Source organism: Solea senegalensis, linkage group LG2, assembly GCF_019176455.1.
Source record: "Solea senegalensis isolate Sse05_10M linkage group LG2, IFAPA_SoseM_1, whole genome shotgun sequence".
NCBI lineage: Eukaryota > Metazoa > Chordata > Actinopteri > Pleuronectiformes > Soleidae > Solea > Solea senegalensis.
Window position 1 is genome coordinate 20857425 of NC_058022.1, and position 26724 is coordinate 20884148.

At 38.7% G+C, this 26724-nt stretch overlaps 1 protein-coding gene across 5 annotated transcripts in view; it reads right to left on the minus strand.

Annotated features, from left to right (window-relative positions):
* Positions 1-26724, minus strand: part of mlphb (melanophilin b) — a 46094-nt gene that overhangs the window by 12933 nt on the left and 6437 nt on the right. For 3 of the 5 annotated variants that reach the window (XM_044019752.1, XM_044019753.1, XM_044019750.1), the window contains exons 3-7: positions 17639-17860; positions 11913-12052; positions 6079-6134; positions 2947-3036; positions 965-1073 (exon numbers count right to left, since the gene is read on the minus strand). In XM_044019752.1, the coding sequence (XP_043875687.1) occupies positions 965-1073; positions 2947-3036; positions 6079-6134; positions 11913-12052; positions 17639-17860 (617 nt within the window). The remainder of the gene's footprint in view (positions 1-964; positions 1074-2946; positions 3037-6078; positions 6135-11912; positions 12053-17638; positions 17861-26724) is intronic. The other 2 variants (XM_044019751.1, XM_044019754.1) reach the window with 2 other exon arrangements.

Sequence of the window (26724 nt, forward strand, 5' to 3'; positions counted from 1 at the left end):
TATATCATGGCTGCAGAATAACTTTCATTAAGTCAGTGTGACACTGTGACGCTGATTATAAAATGTTTGGTTTGTGTTTGTGTATTTTAGCCAAATATGACTAGATCTGTGGTATCCTAGTATTTATTCTAATTAATTGTGCCTGTTCAAATCGGCAGAATTGTTTCATAGGTTTAAAAATACATGGTCAAAAAGCAATATTACACGAAGAAGACAGGATTGATTTTTTTTCCATCAAAGAAGCAAATTAAGAAACACTTACACCAATGTGTTAAATCAACTTGCACAACTTGCATAGGAATATATGAGTCTGGTATCCAAAACAAGTGTTAGAGGGTGATATGAAAATTGAATATCATGATTATTCTGTTCAAAAAGAATTGCCATTGATGATATTACTGCAACAGGACACATAGTTTTAATGAATATTTCAAAGTAAAAGCCAAGAATTCTAAATACGATCATTACAAATCATGACTTTCTGAAATGACTGGACGATAAATCTGTATTGTGCTGTGTTCCGAGTGAGAAGTCGGAAATGCAACTCGTGCTAGCCACTGTTAGCAATACCAGTCGATAACAACACTACATATACATACAATACATGGTACGTTGCACACACAAACAGCAAAGAAACAAAAATTAAACAGTATTATGTGTACGACTGATTTACTGTGAAACAAAAACAACAAATACAAGTGTTATTAACAGTAAAAAATAGCAGCGTTATGGTACGACATGAATATTGGTAGGCGACATTTTCAAGATAAACAAATTTCCCCATTCACAATTATCCTGAAAATGGAACTTAGTGTAAGTTCTTTTTATTACAACTACTGTTTGGGCAATACATTACTTTGTATCATATTACCTGCTGTTGAAAAAAAGTTCATTGGTAAAGGTTAATTTGCTGGTGGTAGTGCAGCTATATTTACAACTTATAGCTGACAGAGATATTCCTGACCTGTGTGTTGCTCCTGTGTAATCTGGTGGAAAACTGAGGCCATGGCAGCTTCAGCGAGCATCGACTCCCTCTCAGCACCCATCATCATGATGTCATGGGAGTCTTGGGGCTAGCAGTGAGGATGGAGCAGGGATTTAAAAAAAACAAAAGAGTGAGAGAGGGGGTCGTCTCAAAAGTTTGCATTGAGCCACAACAATTTACTGCTGCACACAGATTGGCTACTACAGTAAATATTGGTTAACTAACCATCTACATTTTGGTTAACTAACCATGTACATTTAAAGTATAGTCTGCATGAAAATCGAATGCTATTCTTGTTTGATTAACAATACATATACTTAGGAGGACATATACAATAACCTTAAAATAACAATTCTGTTTTACAAGCCTTATAGAACAAGCCTTTTATTTGTACTTTGGTCAAGGCCCCATGTTTCTACAGCAGCCTGAACAGACAAACCAGCCAGAGTGTATGTTTTGCTTTTGGAAGCAGAAACTTAATAAATAAAATTAAATAAATGCTTTCTGGTATGCAAAGGCCACCATAGTTCCCTGATGTGCTTTGGAAAGGGAGGGTTGAGTGGATAAGTCTTCCATTACCATTAGGTAAGTCACACACTTTAACTTTACACAAAGATCACATCATAAAATGAACTACAATTTAATGATTAGTGAACTAGAATGGCACACATACCTCGGCTTAAGCCCACAGCGAAAAGCCCTATTGTACTTGCGGTCATTATTCCTCTTTTTCATCATCTTTTTTTGTTACTTTCACTTACCCACTTAGCACATTTTTGAAGGTCTTGTCAAACTCATCAAACTTTGACTGGATATCAGGACCTGCAAAAATCGCGATCTGACACTGGTTCCAGGTCTCTAAAGAGCGCAACCTAGTGGTCAAAAGTATGTTTGCAGGAATAGCTTGCAGCAGGAATAAGGTGTACTTGGTAGAAAGGTGCATCATGCCAAGCTGCACAAGAAAAGTCAGTATGAGCATTTGGTTATGGCCAACAGGAAGTCAACCATTGAATTACTTTTCTAGGGGATTTAAGAAAGCGTCATCTGGTGGGAATATAAAATGTGAAAATTAGTTTTTTAATCCCTGCAGAAATCTTATTTCAAATGACATATTAGTGATTTTAAATTACTGTTGGTGTCTTTAAGCTGCTATCTGGATTGCCAACAAAGTTTCATTACTGTTCCCCAGTGCAATGACAATAAAGAATATATTCTACTCTATTCACCAGATCACCCTCAAATTTAGTCAGGGCTAACCAACGCGAATGTGAATTATAACATGTGAATCTCATTTAATTTGGTTGCTTGGTTTTGAAGAATATGGATCCACCCTTTAACTGGATCTGGCCCATTCCACCACTAAGTTTGGTGCAAAATGATTATTTTTATGCAATCCTTGAATGAAGCTCTTTAATTACGATATCACTTAGACACTTTGACAGATGTTATGACCAAATCTAAGGCATCTATGGAACATCTGAGGAAACTTACCTTTTCATTTAGTGTTTTAATAACATGGCTTCTCATATACTAGACTATACACTATTGTTAGCTGTGTTAACACTGCAAACATGACTTTTCCAGTGTGTTGAATGTTCTTTTAAGACATAATCACTGGATATTTGAGTCTATTGTGTTTCTACAATGACAGCCACAGGGGTTTTATTTGGTTTTTGTAGCGTATTCTGTTAATGAGCTGACAAGATGTGTTAGTGTCTGTGTGCACACAAGTGTGCACATTTGGTAGTAAACTGGTGTATTGTGGCCAAAAAGGAGAATGACTAATGACAGTCCTCAACACTAATATCCTGAGATATCATCACTTCCACCACTAAAGCAGTTTGTCAAAGACAGAAAACAGAAAGACGACAAAGGAACAGACAAAGGCTGCTTTGTAAAAGGAAATACAGATTAGTTTGGTTTGGGACAAAGCTGATTGTGTTTAGTTGTCCTGTTTGTACCTGATATGACCCTCCTCTTGAATCGGGGTAGTCCCAGCCAACTTCAAAATCAATGGGGTCAACACTTAGTCGCCTTTTGGCCTTTTTCCTCTTTTGTCACCCCCACCACCAGAGATGAGAGAATGAAGAGAGGAGAAAGAAGATATACCATGAACAATGAAGTGAAGAATGTGTTCCTAAAGAAAGAAGAACTAAAACAAAACATTTGAAGTACAGTTCAGGTTTTTGATGTGTAGTTGTATGAGGTACTGACACCAAAGCACATAGAGCAAGTCAACATTTTTAGCTAGCAGGGACACCAAAGTTTCTGGTCAACTGCTATGTATTTTGGATGAGTTTGTGTCACTTAGTTAAATCTGAATGATAAATCTGATGATGAGCAAAAACACATTTAATTTAGTCATGGGAGCAGTAGTGGATTACAAATCCCTGTGTACTGTGATGTAAAATCACAGATTTTCTCTATGAGCTTTGGTGCAGGAGAGTGAGCAGTTTACAAGGTGACATTTCTTTTTCCAGTGGAATAGGCAAGATAAATTGATGCCTTTGACTAGTGTTTAAATTAAACACTTACATTTCATCTACTAAGAGTGTTGCTGCAACTCTGTTGTAGTGTAAAATGCACATCACTTTTAACTCAATTTAGAGTGGTCTAATATAGACTAAATATTAAATTTGAGCCGTCATGCAAGCCCAGACACGAATAATATTTTTTTAATTAAAAACACATTATTTTTCAGTGCCTAAAAACCTTTGTATGGTTAGTAAAACCAGAATTTAAAACATTGGATGTGTTGTACTGGTTGACCATTTTTGGTTGAATTGAAGAAGTGCCGCAATTTAAGACAGATGTGAATAATTTGGAGTAGACCAAGTATTTTTTTATACGCATTGTTAAAAGAGGTGTTGAGAAGCCTGGAAATACCTCAGCACAAATATCACCGGAGTATGTTTTCGGAAAGCCAGATGCTCAGATGAAACATAATATTAGTATTGCTGAAGGGACATGAAGCCCACAAAGAAAGTGACCATGCGGTGGACCTTCCAGTCTACCCAAAACCCTTGAACAAGACAGTGGGTGTTTCTCAAAGTCAATGAGGGATCCTCAAACTAAATGTCAAGGATGTTATGCTATAGGACTGTTCTACTGTGCAGGATGCTTCAGGACTGATCCTTATCACAGAGATTTTACAAGGATACATGTTGTATATGCATGTTTTTTGAAAAGTAAGAGACGAGTACTCCGTTATTATAAAGCTATAAATAGGGTAATGAAGGGAATTCATATTCAAACAGTATAAAACATATATAGAACAATAAAAAAATGGCAAAGGAAAAAAAAGAAGAAAATATATGATTCATCTTAGAGAAGGTTCATGTAGAGGTTTTTTTGTAATTATGTTTTATATGTTCATTTTAGAGTTTTAATATACTGTTAGAACTCAATCAGAAAAACTATCAAATCGGGGCCCATGTTTGAGAACTTACATTTGCGTGTATAATGGTTGCCATGCAAACATTGACTTTGAGAAACACCAACTAAATCCCAGTGTCATTGTCTGTGCAGTAAAATGTAGTCCACTATTTGGAACAGCAGATGGCACTAAATGAAATCAAACAGAGGACACAGGAAGTCTAGTCCAGTCTTGTCATGGTGTAACATCATCAAAAGTCTGTCCTGTAAAACCAAATAAAACCTTAATTGTTGGTCACATTGGAACAAAGAGAACTTCCAGTGGCCCTACAGAGACCAAGAGTCCCGTCACAGTTTTTTTCTCCACTTGACAACCACTGAAGCAATTGAAAATAAACAAAGCTTTAGCTCCTACATTACACAGATACTGTGGTATAAACAGAACAGTCTTAGTTTTATGATGAATTCCAGTGGACTCATCGCCCCTTTTTATAATCCCAAGACTTGAAGCAGAGGCTCTTTCAACTCTGCTTCGACTCTTATGTGTGCAATTGTGTGTGACAGCCTGGTATTTAGCCAGCCAGCACCAGTTCAACTGTTCCTTACCTTCGATGTCACCGGCTGTCAACACAGTGCAGTTGTGGAATGGGCCTGGGTTATATCACCAAGACAAATTATGTAGAAACCCTGTGCTTTTTAATAAAGGTATAGGCCTGTCAGCATGATGAAGATCAGACTGACTACAGCAGAGACCTGCAGACACTCAGCTGTCTCTAACACACATGCATGCAGCGAATGCTGAGCTGAACACGACTGAAACAATCTGTGTTGCAGATGAGATTAGATTTTTCCCAGCCAGACTTGATTTCATTGATACAACAGCAGACAGCAGCTTTAGGTGAGGTCAACAAATCAACACAATGAGTGAGTCATGTTTGTCGAGCTCAGCTGCTCTGGCTTTGACTACAAATGGATTTGGTTTGCATTTTATAACTCTATCACGGAAAGGCTTTCTGCAGGCTACGAACTCACTCAAACTTAACAAGGAAAAAGTTTTCTGAAGTATGTTTAAAGTTTCTGACACATAGTCAGCACTGACTGCATTGTGCATGCCCCTGCACTAGGAACCAGCTTTAGCCACTTCTTCTTCCACAAAAGTCTTACTTCTTATTTTAAGTAAAAAAAAAGTTAAATGTCGTTAAACGTTCTCTTACTCAGTCCCCTGCAGGTTATAAACCACATAATTAGCGGGTAACAGGGATGGTCACCAATTATTAACACCTACCAGTAGTTTGGCTTATGTCAGGAGTCAAACACCAACGTCATTAAATAACATATTAGAACTTATTGATGGAGGTAGCAGATCAATGTTCCCTGTGTGCATGTGGAATTGCTGATTTTCTCTATGAACACTGGTGCAGAGACTGAGCAGTTCAGCTTCCAGTTGCAAAAAGGCAGTCGCGCGTAAGTGTATATTTTATTTAATCAGCCTTTCATTAAGTGGCTTAAATCGGTTTTTCCTTGTGTCCCTGCTGTTAGCCATGTTGTCAACCCTACGTGTCTCAAGCTGGTGCAGTTATAACTTGAACTATCCCTTTAAATACCTGCAACATGTCTATTATTTTTATATTCGTAACAAAGACTTCTTTATAGAGAAACAGAAGGAGTTTTGTACTTTTAGTAATTCAACTCTATGAAAATGAAAAAGGCTGTCATACCTCTTTGTAGAGTTGTGAAGTTGTTGCATCCATACAGTGTTCCTCATATCTATCTGCTGACAAACAGAGAGCAGTCATGTTAGTGTTTAGCCTGGACATAACAAAACTCATGGGATATGGCTGGTGATTTCTGAAAACAAAAGTGAGCAAATGTTTTTAACCACCCAGAGAGAAGAGTGACACCAGTTTCATGTTGGCTAGAGAATTTTTTAGCTTTGATCTAACAGTGAGTAGCATGGTGCACAAAAAAGTTAAAGGAACTATCAATATGTGTTAATATATTGGGGAGTACTGACGGGGAGTAACGCGTTAGAAGTAATGCGCTACTGTCCCTTATGAGTAAAGTAAGGTATTATAGTTGCAAAAATAGTAATTAGATTACTTTAGATTTACTTTCCCGCAAAACAGGCTGTGTTACTGCGTTACTAAACAGTGATTTTGTTTGTGAGACTGTCTCATGACAATCACGTATGAGTGACGCAACGTCAGTGGTAAACAACAGACACGTGTGTAGATCAACAAGAGATAACATGGCGTACGGGAGAGAGCAGGACCATGCAGCGTTTGATGCTTGGAAGTACCGACATTACTTTGAGTTTGACTCGAACAAAAACTTTAGTGTCCGCTGTACACTCTGCGTGGGAAGAAAACCTATCTACAGCAAAACAAAAATTCCACCACAAATCTGAGCAAGCACCTAGCAAGCCGGCCCAGGAACGTGAAACTCATTGAGAAACCCCCGGATTCCCCCACTGACATGACCGCTGCAGCTACCACATCAAATTCCACCTGGCAAACCGCCGACGGCCCCTCTCCTGCTAAACAGGTGAAAATAGACTTAATTGGAATACAGTCAGTATTTTAATTTCATCTATTCAAATGAAGGAGTATAAACATAAAAATAATTTTATTTTATATGCTGGAATATGCAGACATATAAGTTAACAGAAGAAAGACTTGCTTTATTTTATTAAAATATGGAATGTGCAGAAAATAGGTTTAAATGTTCAACGATTTTCTTCAAGTCAGAGACTAATGCATTTGATTTCATTTTTGCTTGATACAATGTGCATAAAGTTAAAAGATTGAAACTAATAAAACTAAGTTTTGAAAAAGAGACGGTTTTATTTGATTCAATTTTATATGATGTAACATGCAGAAAGAATAGAATTGTTCTGAAAGGTCTATTGCTTTATAATGTATTCAAGTTGTGCATCATGTTTTTGAAGAGTAAAGTAATTATTTAAGTAACTAATTACTTTTGAAAATGTGTTTCAAAATTGACACATTTTGCAGCCAACTACATGACCAATTAAGTTCTTGGTAACATTAAACTAATGTGTACTGTTACCGCATCATTTCTTTATAATTTCCAAGGTAAAACTATTACATGGATTTTTGCTACAATGCTCATTGCTCACAGAAGTGTGCAAATGGACAGAAACATACTGTATGTAGCATACATAAACCCATATTATCAACACTACCACAGTATCTAGTGATAATGATGTAATGACGACAATAATTGCCACAATGTTTTACATTAATTCACTGTCTTCCATTTCATCCTCCACATGAGAGCCACAGGGAGCTGTAGCCAATCCTAGCTGATATAAGGAGAGATGTGGGGTGCATCCTTCACAGCTCACCAGTCCATTGCAAGGCAAACACACAGAGATGAACAACCATTCACACCTTTGGTCAATTTAGAGTGTCCAATTAACCTCTGCATGTTTTTGGACTGCGGAAGGACCTGAGAACCTGAAAAAAACTCTTTTTCACTGTCCCTGAGTAAAACATCTTTGCCTCCTGTCTTGGCCTGTTACTATACCAATGTGAATAAAAGACAGACAAGCACAGAGAGTGCCAGCCTATAACCAGAACCCTCTGGTCTGCTCCCAAACCACTGTAGCAACTGTATTAGAGTTTCAAAACTACAAAGTCTAAGTGGATCATTTTCAGGTCTAATGTGAATACTTAATTCTGACCGTAAACTATCCGTCTGTTTAGACTTACTCAGAAAACATTTCATTGTCAGTCAGCATACTACTTATGTAACAATTACTTAAATGCTTTGTGGATCTGAGGACCACACACACGCTGGATTAAAGCTAGGAAAAATGTGGGATTCCTGTTCATGGCTATTTGGTGAATTAGTAGGGCAGTCTTTCTAAATGCACGTCTTTAAAAACACATTGACTGTTACTTAAAGCTGAAATATACAACTTTTTGGCTTAAACTAATCATCATGGTGTGAAAGCTGATTGTCCAGTGTAAGTGCAAGAGAAAAATGTTAACAGCATGTATATTGCTTCCCTATAAGCCAGAGCTTTCCTTGTCTTGGTGGCAGAGACATTTCAATTTACAGCACAAAGGAACTGTGTTACTATGTACCCAAAGTACCTGTGTCCTGACCCCTGTCTTGCTCTTGCTGAGTCTTTATTACAGTCACTAAACAACAGCAACTGCTGGGGACAAGAAAGTTGTCTGTTGCCTCTTTAACCTATTCGGTAAATTTCTGTGTGTCAGGAACAGGCAGACTTTGAAAGTGTTGAGTATTGCCTCCTTGGCAGAGGGGAGCTTGACCAGAGCCATGAAGTGAGCCTACTTGCTAAAGCAGTCTGCCACAGTTAAGATAGTGGAATGTCCATTTGACAGTGGCAGGTGAGTAACAAAGTTTAAAGAAATGTGGGAGCAGGGATTATGGGGCACAGGCAAAGATTGCAGGAGGCCAACAGGACCCTGGTGGCATGGATCGTGCTGATTGCAGACTGGACAGACATTGACAAACTCCTGGAGTCCTCCTCCAGGGTGGGCGACCACAACCTCGGTTGTATGAATCTATGAATGGCAGAAAAGCTTGGAGGCATGAACCCATTGGAGGACATTGGACTTTAGGGCGTGACAAACTAACAGGTGGTCCTAAGGAGTGACACTGGGGCTGAGCTGGTACTCCAAGGCTGTCCTCACCCTATACTCAAACTCCCATGTGATGCAGCAACCAGGCATGAAGCTGAAAGGATGGTATCCAGCCGAGGGAGTGAATCCTCATCTACCTGGCTCAGTAAATTGAGAGCATTCAGCTAATCTTTACTTTCCTCATAAAATGATAATCAGAAGCAGCGTCAGTAGTTCTAGCGGGTTAGGACACATTATTGTACACTGTGTGGTTCCATCCAAGGTAGAATTACTATGAGATTGAAATTACATTACATGATCCCATAGAAGCCATACATTTACAGTATATGATATCAACAGCATTTTAAGAACCACACATTCTATTTGTGATGTCAAGGAGAAATACTACACTACCCACAATCCTCCAGCACATCTAATGGAGCTCAGTGTGAACTTAGAACTGCTTAAATTAGTGTCAGCTATGATGGGATGGTTCAGCTTTCAATTACATTTTACAATTACAGCAGCCATTGATTTCCTTTTGTAACATGTTATATGCTATTGATGGTTTAATTCAAGAAGAAGAAGTGTAGTTTCTTGTACTTTTCCCCCGTTTTAATTAATAATTTTATGGTCACGATTTGTCTTGTAGCTGCTTGACCTGGTTCCAGGCTTAAAACTTTTCTTATTTGCATTTATCTAATATGTCAGTGCAGAAAATGTATCATGGGAAATTTTAGTTCCAAAAACCCAAAGCATTTTAAAAGAGGGTGGTCGCTGCGACGCTCTATTGCAGCATCAGTGTCACATTTCCACACTTCCACAAAGATAGCGAGCACATAGAATGACACCATCCACGCTGTGGGGGCCTGACGGACCACAGCAACATGCATACAGTAAAAACTAAAAATAAAAAAATAGTTGGGAGCATGAGTGTGTGTTTAAGTGAGTGTACAGTCATGCATGTTGAATTTAATCCAGGTGGTCACATGAATCTCTACATGTGACGAACTGCTGATCATTTTCAACAGAATGCATCTGTTAACATGCCTTTTTATGACCACATTTCATAAGTGGTAACATCTTGTACGTGTATACACACTAGCAACTTGATTCCACATCAGGACATGATGAAAAAAAAGCTTTGTTCTCTGTCTGTGTGTCTCGTCTCTCTCTTTGTGTCTTTGGTTGCTGGAGCTCTGCAGAACTGGATTCTTCACTTCCAGGCACATAATGGGAGACATGTGACTGGAGGATTACAGGGCCTGCTGGACTAAGCCAGTCAACTCTTTCACTGTATACCCTCCCCAAACCCTCATGTGTGACTCAGCATACAGTAAGCATTCCCAGGAGTCTCGACCATGTCCTCAAAATTCATTGATCTGATGCTATGAACTTACTTGGAGACCTGTGGTGTATAATAATGCTTTAATCGTATTATTAAAAGTGCCAATGCTTCATGTATGAGTGACTTTAGAAACAAAGAACTGAGTGTTGGAGGAGAGGTTTTGAAGAAGACCCTCATACTGCAAATGCAGACTTTAAACATGAGCCGCAAACATAAGCAAGACCTCCTGTCACACTGCTCTCTGTGCTAATAATGTCTGCAATTGTGCAGGACATAATATCTCGAAGATTTCTACAAGCCTAGTTATTCTAAAAATTCAGAATTTCTACATGCCAAGTGGTCATTTGAGGACACTGATCTGTGATAGCAATTTGAACAGCTGTGAGGAGCCAGAGCTGGAAAAATCAAGAAAATCATACTGATCACCCTGGTGACTCACTGTCACAAAAATGGAAATGTCAACATGAAGGCTACATCCACACTTATTTTAATGGTATAAAAACAGTCTGTGTCAAGACAAGGGTTTTAGCTCCTAAGCAGAGGAACCCTCTTCATTCGAACACACTGGTCTAGTGCGTGCTGTATACAGGAAGTACACAGTGTACTTGCACACTGCACATTTGTCTGCCGCAGAGGATGTGATGGACCATGTGGTGGAGAGTAAAAGCAGGATTTTCATGTTAAACCAAACACGGCATGGAAATATTACTTTGAACTGCACTTTTCATTGAAGAAGTCAAGTCACGACTCACCAGTCAGAGTTTTAGTTTAGATTTTAGTTTTTAAACTAAAAAATGCAAATAGCATTTCAACTCAAGTGTAGTTTGGATATCATGTGTAAAGAAATGTGGTCATGATAAGGCGCTGGGACATTAAACGTCTCCTGACTTTGCCCTGTTTTGGATGTGGCATTACTTGAATGAACTTAATTCCGATGAGTACTAACTTACTAACTGTATGATCTAATGCCACTTGGAAAAATGCATTACAAAGTCCAGTTGTTGATGTTGAGCATGTTATAAACTTGTCATGGTGATGTTTTACTCTTTTGAAGATGCTTTGGTGTGATTTTGAAGGCTGATACACACTTTCCATTCCACTACAGTAAAGTTTACAGTCGCTGACTTTCCTTGAAACATTTTCATTCACTAGGGATTTCTTAAGGTAAACTCGAGCACACTTGTAGCTCGGGCAATGCTCTGCCGCTCCAACAGAATCAGCATCTGACCTGCAGAAGCCCCTCAGGACTTGTAAAAGTATGAGTAGAACAGATGGAAATTTGTTAAGGCTGCCGTTTCAAAGTCACCATGAGCTAAGACCTAACATGGTTGTAACCTTTGCTTTCCTCTTCTTAACATTCGCATACACTTTCTCACATGGCAGCAGTGCATATACCCACAGTGTTTGAGAACTTTCAGTCATCTGGTAGAGACTAATCTCTCTGCTGTTAGGCCACCATGACAGCATTTGTTAGGTAGAGAGAGAGTTTTTTTCAAGTGGATTAGGCATTAAAACATTCCAGACACATTCTTTACCTCTTAAAGTTAATTTAACGAGAAATCATTAGAGAGAGAACTATACCACTCACCTCCAAAGTCACTTTGAGAGCAACTGTGTTCATCACCCAGCCTCTTGAAGAGCGATCGCATCACCTTGGCGCTGCCAAAGCGCTTGAAGCGGGCACGGACATTTTCATGATACCACTCTAGTGTGCCAATTTTGAGGACCCTGTTGGAGGTGGATATGGTATATATAATATGGAAACATAAAAGATACACACAACCATATTAGTTATAGAAAATACTTGTTGTAACACCACAGATAAAATAAAAATGGACATGGAAATGCCTTAAAAAGCATGTGTATTCTCTTGAATGGCCAATGGAGGGTGACTCTATTGATTGTAAAAACAAGCCATTTGTGAGTGTCTGTGAGAAATGAGCCTCATTCACACTTGATTATAACGTTCGTAAATATTTTCCTGATCAACAATGAACAATGTCACAAAGTTCGGTCCATAGTAGAAAAATAAAACAGTATGAACAATAAAAGCTGAAGAAGAGCAGAATTATATAAATAAATAAATGAAACAATAGACCAAGTCAAATAAAATAGTAAAATTAATAAATATGTAATTAAAGAAGGCCTTTTTAAAATAATTTGGAACAGAAGAACACCAATTGCATATAGACAGTTAGAAATAGATAGCTTTTTCAAAAAATTCAGATTAAAAAAGAAAGCTTTGTTGGACTATTGCATGTTTAAAACCTTTGGAAACTTCACCAGAGGACAGATGTGCAGACCTATAAACCAATCAGAGTCACAAGACACACATAAATACATCTTTTGAAACCACACAAAGAATAATTTGCTCTCAGGGTCCACCGACAATTGGTAAACGGCATCTATTGATACATAATTGTAAAATATATGTTGCGGTAACAAGCATTTGTTGACAAGCCAATGATACCAGTGAAGTCTAGAGTAGAACTTGTAATCTACAAACAGCCACGTCTTCAGACAGACACAGTAGTCTGTGTCTGTCATGATAACATTTTTTTATTTTTCAATATACTTATTAGAAATTAAAACTAATCCCCAAAACCAGGATCTGAAAGCAGAAGACACACTGTGCCAATGCAGGTGATGCAGATCTGCTCAGGCTTTGATAGAGGTGACATTCACCCTGTTGTAAGTTCATCTACGATCAAAATGATCTTGGAGACATTATTTGAAGTAAATATTATTTTCTTTAAAAAAGCAAGGGGATGTTATTTCACCAGTATGTTGTTTTATTGGCTGGTGCCGATCATCAGAAATCACCACAGTAATTGACCAATATATGATGCAGATTTCTTTTTAAATAAGAAATTATACAAACACGGCTTAACTTAAAAGGAATTTCTTGAACAACACATGTGTTCTGCCTCTCCAAACTGTATTTTATGTCCCCCCCGAAGTGTACTTACATACATGAGAAAATCATCAAACTCTTAACTCTTAACTAGAAAAAAGCTGCCAAAAGTTACTTGGCAGCATTTGTCAAGTTTTGGAGAACATAGATAGGATAATAATTGATCGATTAATTATCTGTTTATTTAAAGAAATGGGAAAACATTTTTTGCCTGATTAAAATGCCTGATTATTCATCCTCTACTTTTGCTTGCTGTGGTAGATTGCAAGTGCAACACTGATGTCAGATTAGAGCAGGAGGAGCACAGCATGCTGTGCTTTAAACTTTGGCAGTCAACAGTGGCTTCCAGTATTGAGCCATGTTTGAGCTAACAAGAGTTACGGAGCTGGAATGATCTGGATTATTAAGATCTAATGGTGTGACAGATCTTGGGCAGTGAAATACCTCCTGAGAACAGATTTGCATTAACACATTTAAGAATGAGACCACATGTGTCAGACCACCTTTGAATGTAGTTTGAGTGATGGGAACTGAAGACATTGTTTACACCTAAATTTAGTGCTGACCACGTGGAATCAGATCACTCAGGTTTGGATGTTAGCACCAGGTCTAAACAGGGCCAACAATTATTGATTTGAAAAAGTTGCCTTTGTAAGCTCTTACTTCAGTGAAGGTTACTTTGAAACAAAATTAGTTGTCAGTGAGATGCCGGCAGTGGCGTACAAATACAGCTAGGATGAGATCGTGCGCCCCTTATGCTTCCCAGCGAGTGACTTCCGGTTCGTGTTGGTGCGGTGAATTGTTTGTGTCAAACAATTGTGTGTCCTGTCTCCGCTACTATCAGCGAAACTGGTGCGGCTGCGGGCTGGGAGAGCTGAGAGCTCCGCGTCGGGGGTTGCCTGGGTGACAGTTGGAACTCTCTGTGAGAAAAGCGGTGGGCTTGGCGATCGTGTCTCATTACATTATTACATTACATTACATGTCATTTAGCAGACGCTTTTATCCAAAGCGACTTACAAAAGTGCATTTAAACATTTGGGTACAAATAAGAGCTAGAAGTAAGTAAGAGCTTCAAGTAGAACAAACTATGAAGTGCTAGTCATAAGTGCAATACAATTTATTTATTTTTTTTTTTTGTCGTCTTAGTCGAGGTAGAGTCGGAAGAAATGTGTTTTTAGTCGGCGGCGGAAAATGTGGAGGCTTTCAGCTGTCCGGATGTCGATGGGGAGATCGTTCCACCATTTGGGAGCGAGGACAGTGAACAGTCTCGAGTTCTGCGAGTGCCTCTGCGATCCTCTCAGTGAGGGGGCAGCGAGCCGGTTTGTCGATGCAGAGCGGACTGGGCAGGCTGGGGTGTAAGTTTTGATCATGTCCTGGATGTAGGCTGGACCGGATCCGTTTGTAACATGGAACGCAAGCACTAGAGTCTTGAAGCGGATGCGAGCAGCTACAGGAAGCCAGTGAAGGGAGCGGAGGAGCGGTGTAGTGTGGGAGAATTTTGGTAAGTTGAAGACCAGTCAAGCTGCTGCATTCTGGATGAGTTGCAGAGGTCGTATGGCACACACAGGGAGACCAGCCAGGAGGGAGTTGCAGTAATCCAAGCGTGAGATGACAAGAGCCTGGACCAGAACCTGTGCCGCCTTCTGGGTTAGAAGAGGCCGTATCCTTCGGATGTTGTGCAACATGTATCTGCAAGATCTAGCTGTTGCAGCAATGTTGGCAGTGAGGGAGAGATGGTCATCAAGTGTCACACCCAGGTTCCTTGCGGTGTGAGAAGGAGTTACCACAGAGTTGTCGAGGGTGATGGTTAGGTCTATGGTGGGAGAGCTTTTTCCTGGGAGAAAAAGAAATTCAGTCTTGTCGAGATTGAGTTTCAGGTGATGGTCAGACATCCACTGAGAGATGTCAGTCAGACAAGCGGTGATCCGTTCTGCTACCTGTGTGTCAGAGCTGGGAAAAGAGAGAATGAGTTGGGTGTCATCGGCGTAGCTGTGATAGGAAAAACCATGAGAGCGAATAACCGAACCAAGAGAGTTGGTGTATAGAGAGAAGAGGAGAGGGCCCAAGACAGAACCCTGAGGGACCCCAGTAGATAGAGGACAGGGTTCCGACACGGATCCTCTCCAGGTTACTCTGTATGTTCGGTTTTGAAGATAGGATGAGAGTAGTGTAAGTGCAGAGCCTGAGACACCTAGTTCTTGAAGGGAGGACGTAAGGATCTGGTGGTTAACTGTGTCAAACGCTGCAGAAAGGTCCAAAAGGGTGAGCACAGAGGAGAGAGAGGCAGCCCTGGCAGTGTGGAGTTGCTCAGTGACAGCAAGAAGTGCAGTTTTGGTCGAGTGACCTGCTTTAAAACCAGACTGAAGAGGATCAAGAAGGTTGTTCCGATGAAGGTAGGATGAGAGTTGATTAAAGATAGCGCGCTCCAGAATTTTGGAGAGAAAAGGAAGAAGAGAGACAGGTCTGTAGTTATTTACTTCAGACGGGTCAAGGGTGGGTTTTTTAAGGAGGGGGGTCACTCTGGCCTCTTTAAGAGAGTCCGGAAAGCAACCAGATGATAGAGATGTGTTAATGATCTCTATCATCTGCCTTAGAGGCTGCACCTCTGTTCGCCACCTCTGTGCCCAGGGTTTTGCCGGTCATCGGCCGCCACGTCTGGAACAGAACTGCTGTTTTTGGTTTGACCGTTTTAATTAAGACTGTGTCGCTTAGAGTGGAGGTGAAGCCATCTGCGGATGACGCGGCTTTGTACAGCCGTGACGCCGCTCCTGACCACTCCGTAGGAGCAATTATTCGGCCGTCCTCGACTCCGTCCACTGTCGTCGGCCGGGCCTACTGTCTTTAATATAGCTCCAGCAGGCACCGCCATTTAATAGTGTATTGTTTTTTTTGTGGTTATTTTTCTTGATTATAGTATGTGTTTTGTTTCTTTCTTTTTGTGTATTTCTTTTATCGAGTTGAGTTGATCTTTATTAGTTGGTTTTGTTTATGTTTGTTTAGTAGTTATGATTTTCCGTGATTAGATTATTCTGGATGTAATTTAAGATGTGTTATATTTGTCGTGTTGTGATTTAAGTGTTTATATATTTTGGGTTTGTTTGTTTGTTTGTTTGTTATTTGTGTGTATTTTCTCAGTATTATTTCCGAGTAATTAAGTCCCTTTTTCTTCTTTTTGTTTAACAGGTACTGTGGGTCGACACGTGTGGCAGCCTAACCCCCTGGTGGTGGTATCTTTTCACGAGTCTGTGTTTGGTGTGTTGTGTCACGGGTGGTGTTGTGTTGGATTTGCCCCTTTTGATTTTCTGCTGCCGTGGCAAACCCCAGTCCTGTTCTTATATTATTATTGGTTTTGCCTTTGGAAGCATTGTTTTTATTGTTAGGAAACATTATATGTTAAATAAAATAAAATATATTTTGTAACATAGAACCCGCTCTCTGTCCTGTGTGTCGACGAACCTGTGTTGCCCTTTTAGAGGTTTTATTCTATATTTCCTGGGGGCGAAATTCCCCCAGGTGGCGTTGTTGCTGGTCTTCTCCCCTTGGTCCTGCCACATGTGCATGATTCAGTTTTACCACCTTTGTCTTTTATCTTTGTTGATCTACAGACAAGGCATCTCCAAGGCCCAAAGTGCACTTTGCTGTCAAGAAGTCAGTTGCAACCACACAAATAATTAACTGTATGAAGAAAATACGTGCCACTTGGTGTCAGTCAAGCTACATTTTAGTTTTGTTGACATTTTTTCTTATCTTTCAGCTATGGCTGCAGCTGTGTATATGTGACGTCGCGAGAACATGCATACATGGTTAAGTAAGGTTAATGAGCTCATACACGTCATTCTTGCTGCTTCACTCAGACAACACATTGAACATAATTATAACATAATTTAACTCATTTAACTACAATTTGGTGTTTTGCCGTTCTTACATAAGGTTGTCACTGAGTATCAGACATACTGCATATGCAACGGATCAACCATCACTTTTTATTCTCAATCAGTTTCAGCTTCACAACTTGAACAGCTCCCAACACTGATAGACCACAACTTAGAAGAAAAATGCAGATAAGGAAGAGTGAGAAGCACCGTTAAAAATGTATGCATCTATAAATAAAACTTTAGAGGTGATGGTGAATGGTGAAACACAATGAAAATGCAAGGTAATATATCAAATTTCCTTTTCTATGCAGATTATACACTCCCCTTCGGGTTACATAAAGAATAGAAATCATAGGTTACATATTATGACAGATTTGCACATTCTTATACGTGCAAATCTGTTTTCAGGAGGCATTTTACTGCCCATTTTACCTAACCCTACTAACCCTAACCCTATTAAGTCTTTTAGCATAAAAAATAATATTATTGCCATTTTAGATGTCTTCTAAAGTTGCATGTACCTACCTGGCCATGTGACAGGAATCACACACAGAACCTTGCTCCTTCTTGTTGTAGCGACAGCAGGACTTGCAGATGTACGAGTGGCAGTCAAGGCATTGACGCTTACTGTTGACCAGGAACTTGAAGGGCTGGAGGCAGCGAATACAATAGGACTCGGTGAGGCTGGACTGGTGACCTAACAACTCTCTCTTGATGTCTTCCTTCTTAATCTTGGTCTTCAGCTCCCTAGACAATTTTGGAGAAGTGAGATGAGCAAATACATCATTGCATTCTTTGTAACCACCTGTAATCAACGCCTGCAAAACAGTTAAATTACCAACCAAAAAAAACACTGTGAGAGAACATTTTTTGTCGCCTGTGGTAAAACTCAACATGCGTAATCAATTAGCTCTTTTCACTCTAATTTGATGCATGGTGTTAATGTCGCACCAGAAGACATGACATCATATTTTTTTACACACATTTGTAAGATGGCTGCACACACAAAAACAACAGCTGGGTAATTTTTTTTTATCATGTTAACTTGTTATTTCCTAATGTTATACTCACATTATTTAGTGTTTTACAATTATATCGTGTTGTTCCTTGCGATTCTATATTTTGAGTGAATGCATCACAAATTTCACTGTACTCTAAGCAGTGACAGTCAAGGTATCTTCTTATCTTATCATCAGAGCTGCGCTTGCATAATTGATTAAGCATGGCTGAATACTGTAGGACTAATATATTTCATGCTCTACTACAATAATTTAATGCTTATTAATTTTAACGGCCTTCTTACAAAGGTTTTTACACTTAAAAAGTCTGTCAACTAATGAGTCAAACCGTATCTCTGTTTGAGTACACATTTGAAAGCACATATTTGAAGGGGAAAGATAATGAAAATCTTCAGTTATAAGTTTCAGAGACTTAATAACTGGACAAATGTATAAAGAGAGTTCTCTATAAGTTCTGTACAAGATTCATAAAGTTGTGGAGTTGCTGAGGACATCCATGACTACTAGCATCCTGTAAATCAGACATTTTTAACTGTACAGGTTTAGAGAAATTTCAATTTCACAGTACACTAGTAGTCATAGATGTCCTGAACACAAACTATTCAGAAAATATGGAAATGTTTGTTTTTATTGCATCAAAGTTGATAATGAGGGCCTTATAACTTGAAACTAATTCAACAAATTCAATACAACAAAAACACCACCCAGACTCAAGAGCTTTAAGAAGTAAATCTAAATCCTACTCAAACAAACACATCTTTCACCTTCTGTGAGTCACTTGGTGGCTCTGAAAACACACATCTTGAACTAGTCAGACATTTACTTCAGCAAACTTGTGCTGATTGTCAGAAAAGTAACAAACTCACTCAGCTGCACAAGATGCTGACAATTGTGTGGAGGGAAAAATTCAGATAACAAGTCCCACATGTCATAACACTCAGCATAGATGGAGCACATAAAACAATGACTGAGGAAGGGATTATGTTTATTGTTTATGAAAGATGTTTTCAAGGCCATGCTTTTGAAATTACAATCTAAATGGCAGACTTTGTAGCCTTTACTCATGGTTCAGGCCATGAGTGAGATGATTTTCAAGTAATAGCTGTAAAACCAAATCCCACAGATATTATGCTGACATTAGGGGCTATGATCAATGTCCAAGCCTTACAAGCACTGACAAATAGTTATCAAGATTAAACATCAAAAACAAGTGCAATGGTAAGGGTTTGTGTGGCACTATATATTTTCAACCATTAACGTTACCTTAAAAAGACTTGATTAAAATATCTTGGCCCCATTCTTTTTCTTCTTTAGATAGACAGACTAGACACAGCAGTGGCTTACTGCTGCCCCTACTGTTTGTTATTAAGACCTACATCAAATCCTTTTGTACAATCCTGTTTTGCGAAGATAATCCACCAATTTTGTTGTTTTAACCCAAAAATCAAAATTTAGAAGCGTGCTCATATTGAAAACAGTACTCTGGTGCCCCATATTGCACTCTTTCCTCCTTTACCACCTTCTTTGACATCTCCTCATTCTCTTTCACACCCATATGTGCCGGAACTCAAAGAAACCCCATATCCTACCTTGTGAATTCTGAACAAAGACTGTAGAATTCCTACACTTTGATTTAGCTTCTTTTATTGTAGTTAAACTTGTTGCTGAAGCACTGCATATGATTGGGGTGGAGTGGCCCAGTGGTTAAGACCGGTACCCTGTGTGTGAAAGACATCATGGTCGCAATGGGACTCCACCCCTGGCTGATTGTACCCAATTCCATTGTAAGTTGCTTTGGATAAAAGTCTGCCAAATGACTGAATGTAATGATTGAATGTCCTTGTTTATTGTCATCAACCCATCTTAACGACCACAGAACTGCCACCATTTATGCTGTGAAGACTGACATATGATCCAAAATTGTGTAACCTTTTTTATATCCGATTTCAGGTATGCTAATACCAACTACCACTTTCCCACTCTCATGATACTTTGACCCATCTGTATAAATTTGTAGGTGGTCTACCCATTTATTTGCTGTCTGACATACCTGATTGACTTTTATTCAAAAACCTTAGGTCAACAATGGGATCTGGAACCAACCATGATGATACAACTGGATGACATACACTAATAGCCACAATTCCAATTTCCTGCGCCATAGATTTAAAATTTTCTGCAAAATTAGTTTTAGTCTTTTTTTAAATTCCTGTATACATTTTAAAACCCCAATCATTAGCCCACTCAGTCAATTTCTCTAAAGCACCTTGTATTTGATTAAACAGGTAGGGGAGGTTCCTCCCTCGTTTCCAGATAGCCCCATCATCTGCAAATAATGAAAAACCAAATACTTTCCCCACTCTACTAAACATGCCATTAACTAGAAAATTAAAAAGAACCAGACTTATCACACTTCCTTGTGGGGTTCCATTCTCCTCCTCCAAGTTAGCTGATAGTACATTTCCAATCCTCAAAAGTTCAATTAATAACCCTTCCCTCCAAAGCATGTCATATGCTTTTTCAATATCCAGAAAGACTGCTACAGCTGCTTCCTTATTTGCAATAGCTTTCTTAATGTCCAATCAGCAATTGGTCTATAGGAACTAGGGTTATTGCTTTCCAGGTTTCACAATTGGAATAATTTCATTTTTATTAATTAGGGCAAGCACTTCCAGAAGTTCTCCAGAAATTGAAATAATTGATACCCCAATCCATCCCTACCTGGATGGATATCATATCATTTCCTAATACTCCTCCTATTTGCATCACTTACATTGTTAGAGCTATGTACTTTATGGAATTGTTTACCAAACATATTTGCTTTTCCTTTATTATTTACAGCTTCAACTCCATCACAGTGAAAGACAGGGATTGCTGCCTGCTGAAAAACCCCTGTCATTCTATGAACAAAAGTCCAAATCTTTTTTATGGGTGTATCGGGTCCTAATTTACAACAAAAATGTCTCCAACTTTGTTTCTTTGCCTCTTGATGACACATATAGCCTTAGCTCTAAGTCTCAACCATGAATGCCAGTAGCCCATTCTTGCTTATCAAAATTGAATCATCATTTACAGCTACAGTATATGCCCATTTGCTAGCTCTCTTGCAACAGCCGCTCTTTGACTTTGACTCTCGCGGGGAAGCGAGTGCAGTGCATTCTGGGAGTTTTCTGCCTTTCTCGGCCAAGAAAGCAAGCTACAAATATTATTTCACATTTCTACTACACAGATGACCCAGTTTTAACAGACATTCATCTTTCCAACGGTGAAATATTCCTTTAAAGCATCTCTGAGAAGGTCTTTCATACTCTCACTGGGTAACTCATGTATCCCAACATGATTCTCTTAGGAACCACATCATCTTTAAACGTAAGAAGGACAGGTGTGGTTCCTCTTCCATTCTCACCCCTTCACAACTCTTGCTCAGACACTTCCAAAGACTAATTATCCACAACTCCTTTAACCTCAGAACTTAACCGCAGTTTGAACACCTCCATTCCCATACCCATCATATTTTTTATTTTTAGCACCTTAGTTTGTTGCTTTGCAAACTTGCATATGATAGAAATCATCGCATTTTGCAGAATAGAGGTATGCATCACATCACCTATCTCTTTTTTTTATTTCATTTGTTATTTTAAGGGGACTAGCAGTTGAAAACCCAACACCTTCCTTCACTTGGATTAGTACTTTAAACCCGTTGTCACTTTTTTTATTGGGTCTCATTGCTTTGGCTTGTAGGTTATCTATATGACTTTCTGAAGAATTGTATCCTTTCTCTTTCCTATTGACTCTATCCTCCATCCCGGCTCCATTGACTCTGATTTTCAGAAATTCCGTACTATATACGATTTAAGTGCTTTACAGGTGACTCAGCACCCGATCCTGTGCAGGAATACCGTTCCCCGACCTATAGAGCCTTTCGAGAGCTACGTCACAGACATGTGTGCACACAGTTTGGGGTCAGAAAACACACTCGTACCATTAACTTGTACAACAGTCCAACACCTAAGATGCCTACTTGTAAAATAGTTGGCTGTGAAAATAGATCCAGCAATGGTGTCAAGTTCTTCAGAATCCCTACAGGATCTCATCCCTGTGAAAAGAAATAGACATCCTCTGTGGCTCTAAGCATTAAAAAGAGAAGACTGGGGTGATGCTACTGCAGTCAAAGAGGCTCGCGTTTGTAGTGCTCACTTTATTTCAGGTAAGTTATCATTTATCAGCTCTATCTTTTAGATTACGATGAAAAGCCTGGATTTCACAGAACTGTGTGTGTCAATGCACATATGAAGCCTATGCTGCCTAAAGTTATGTTGTGATCTTGGATGTAGCTAGCTTGTAGTTGTAGCCGGCCGGCTAGCACTTTGACAAGTAAACATGGTGTGCTAAAATCGTTTCTTGTAAGACTTGTATGCCCACTCGTGTGTGTGCGCTAAGGTAAGAGTGAACAGTTGGCCACTGGGTATCTGGCCACTTGCTAATATCATCTACCCAATCTTTTATGGAAGCTGGGTCAGGCAGACTATTGCTCTCAGCTAGTACTAATTTATTTAGGTATTGTTCGCGGTCATTAATCAGAACAAAAGAACATATTCAGAATTATTCGGTGGAGGACCATGGACATACAGTACATGCTATTCACTTACCTGTTGTTACGTTTTTCTGACCCCAAACTGCGCGCGCATTCTCAGAGTCTCAGAGTGTTTGTATACAATAAAATCATCTATACAGGCAACTTGAAGGTAGGAGAACAGGGGCTATAGTAGATTTCTGAATCTGTTGATTTTTGGGTTGTTTGACTGTTTGTAGGAATATCGCCTGACAAGAATTAGTAGAAAAAACAGTGAATCCTCCACTGAGCTCCAACGCTCTCCTGCTCTTTAGTCCTTCTTGCCCGTTGCGCGTGTTTTATGGCTATGACTAATTGCTGACAAGGAAGACGATAGGCAGTTTCCTGTGGGTTTCCAGAATAAGAGTGAAATAGGTATTTCCTGTCAAGTTTCAAATTAAAAGTCTCATATTTACATTAGTTCAGTATTATTGTGTTTGATGAACACTGAGTGTAGACAATAAGGGATATTAACGGCCTAAGAACAGTGGCAGTTGTGGCAGTTGAAACAGTTTATTAATTTAAACACAGTTCATTTGGGAATTAATAAAAAATTTAAATTAGTTTTTGCAAGATTACATGATTCTAATTTGAATATCTCCTAATTCCTTATTTGTTTGGCATTATGTGTATTAAAATGCACTAGTCACTAATAGAGTGAGGATTGACATGAATGTGTTAGTCACTGTTCCTACAGGCATGAAATTGAATGTGCTGCACCAAGGATCAAGTATCTTTGCAAGTAAGAGTGCTGCCTTCTGTTAGGTTTGTGAACAGTTTGTTTAAAGTGAAAAGAGAAAAGGGTTTAGCTGAAAGTTGTCATTATGATTTATGAATTGATTACATGGGATACTGGCACCACCCACACTTAAATTGCTCCTCTATAAACCTTGCTTTCTTCTACATGTTTGCGAATGTTTTGATATGTATCTAGACCCATGGGCTGTGATCCAAGTAAATACTTTATTTATTTATGTTATATATTTCTTCATTTATATTGAAAAATACTGAACTAAAATGAGACAATATAACATTAAAGTACAATTTCAAGGGAGTTATTCCAGGTAATACACTGAAGTGTATTGATGAAGTGTATTACCTGGAACAACTGAGAGCCTGTCCACTGGATATCCACACACACCTGCAACCACGCTGGCCAATGAAATGAAATAAGAAACTTATCGGTTAAATGGTAAATGATGTAGAAAGTCAAGCTAAAGTAGACTACATTTCTCATGGATTTACATACAAGTTACCGGAGTCACCCAGTACTGATCGGTCAATAGAATACAGGTTTCAATGTTTTCATCATTCGTTTTAAACTCTGGCCAGATTCAGATTTACAATCTCCTCTTTTTTGTTTTGTTGCTGGTCCAAGCATAGATTAATGTGCATGTTTGTGCATGCAAGTCCATCCCTTAGGAAACCTTGACCTCTGTTTATGTCAGAAGTATCTTGCCAGCAGTGATGATGTGACACCAAGGTAGTTTTGCCCCCTTTTCCTCTATATAAGGACTTTCAGGTCCCCCAATCTCTGTACATAAATGCTAACTGCCCACCACGGTGCTTCTATGGGCTGAGCACAGTGCTAACAGTGCTAATGTTAAATTGCTGTTTGCTAGAACAGGCCTGCTTAAACTGTGCTGCACAGTCCGCACTAAGCACAATATTCTACTGATTTTATGACTTACATTAAAATTGACATGAAGTAGCAACAGTTTTAGCAAAGACTTGCCTATTTTCTTAACCAGCATATTTCACAAATCCTTTCACATGTATTTGTAAAGTCTCGAAACCAAAAAAATGTTTTAAATGAACCCCTGTAGCTATTGGTAAATGAAATCCTGACACTACATTTATTACCAAACAAATCTAACAGTACAAGTTTTTTTTTTTGTTTTTTTTAAACAACTTGTTGTAAATCATTACCAAAATAAATTTCTTTCTGTGGTCCAACATATGTGGTTGTAAAAGATTTAGGTGTGACAGTTTTATATGTAAACCACATGGAGATTTAACTATTTATAGACGGCAGAGGACTTAGAGGGAAAAAAACACTTCCATGTGCAGCAAACAACCACTCACTTGAATGAAAAACAAATGGCTGAAGAACAACCATGGTGGAGACCACAGCCAAAGTGGCTGGAACTGGGACAGTGTTGTCTTTGTATTTGTGACTAAAAGCATATAAATGATCTGCATGTTCCTGTAGCCAACTCTTCAACCAGCATTGAACGAGTGATGAATCTCCATGACTAAATATCACATAATAAAAAATACAATACAAGAATAGACACAGCATCTTTAAACTCTTTGTGTAACAGATGCAGCCTAGAAGAGACAGACAAATCAAAGTCTGTTATAAAGGAGGAAATCAAGTTGTATTACAAAATAAAATAAATAAATACTGCATGAAAAATTAAGCTTGTTGATATACTTTTAAGGTTGCTACATCAAGAAAGACCTTTAGTGAGCAAGGTGGTTATGTCATATATATTTAAATTTCATAGTGATTTGTGGATCTCTAACACTAGGCCTGTTCCTTTTTCTGCAATTTATTGATAACTGTACTAAATATTTTCTAAATATGCATCAGCTTTTTTGCATCAACTTATTGGCTCAGCAGGCAGGTTAATTCACAATAGAGGTGTTGACGATTACTCTTAAACAGTTAACTGTTAATTGAGTTGTTGGAAGGTTATATTGTAATTTGTAGTGAGAGTAGTGGACAGGTGTATATTTTCATTCCGGAAAGAATGGAAAAAACATTTTCATTACGGAAATAAATGCATTACAGTGGTCCCTCACTATAACGCGGTTCACCTCATGTTTTTTTTAGCACAATTTTGCATGTTTTTTTACAGCGTACTAACGCACATTGTGTTCTGCGTCCTGAAAAAGACGCACCCGAGCGGCGTGAGGACGAAGAGGCCGCGGCATCGTCAGAGGAACTGTGAAATACGCGTGAGTCACATAATTATTTCTTATGAGTCCTCGTAGGTTGATCACTACAATGAAATTTGTTATATCTAATAGGTAGAAAACGTTTATATTATTATTTCTCAAACAAATGTTTGAGCCTGAAAACAAGTTTGGATTTTTGGTTTCATTCTATGATACTTTTATGTTTTAGAGTCTACGAAGGTTTGAATTTTGAGCGTGTTTAAACTAGTCAAAAATGTGAGAAAACGGTAATGTCTGTCTGAGAAAAGCATATAAAGTGTGTGGTGAGGGGTTTTACAGCCTTAAAACATATATAATACTTAAAAAAAATAAAACTGATACGGATTTCGCTTATTGCGGGTTATTTTTAGAACGTAACCCCCACGATAAACGAGGGATCACTGTATACATTTAGAGAGTCAAGGTTGAGATGGTTTGGTCACATGCAGAGGAGAGATAGTGATTAAATTTGACAATGGATGTTGAAAATGAAGCTGCCGGGCAGGAGGAAAAGAGGAAGACCACAGAGAAGGTTCATGGATGTTTTTGAGAAGGACATGAGGACAGTTGGTGTAACAGACAAGGACACAAGGGATGATCTGCTGTGGCGACCACTGAAGGGAGAAACCGAAAGAAGAAGTTGACAATTAACTGACATTAAAGCAATGAAAAATTTAGCTATAAATTGAATGAATTTCATTTAAAGCAAGTCTCATTGTTTAATTAAGCTGCTATCTTTACTCTTCACTTGTCTTATGAACTAATGTGCCACTAATGAACAACATGAGAAATACGTTTTATTTCAAATTATTGATAAACTGAATTACATGCAAACCTAAGTTCACAAAGCATCCCTTGTCCGATCAGTGGGTGAAGCTGTCAAATGTTTCTCTGCACCACAGTCTGTATCACTTTTAACTTTATTTGGACTCAACTTTGACTGTTTTCTTGTGTATTTTCTAACTTTAGGAGATGAGTCATGAGGAACATAATGCATTTATATAACTTTTTTTTTTCTCTTAGCAACAAAACAGCTC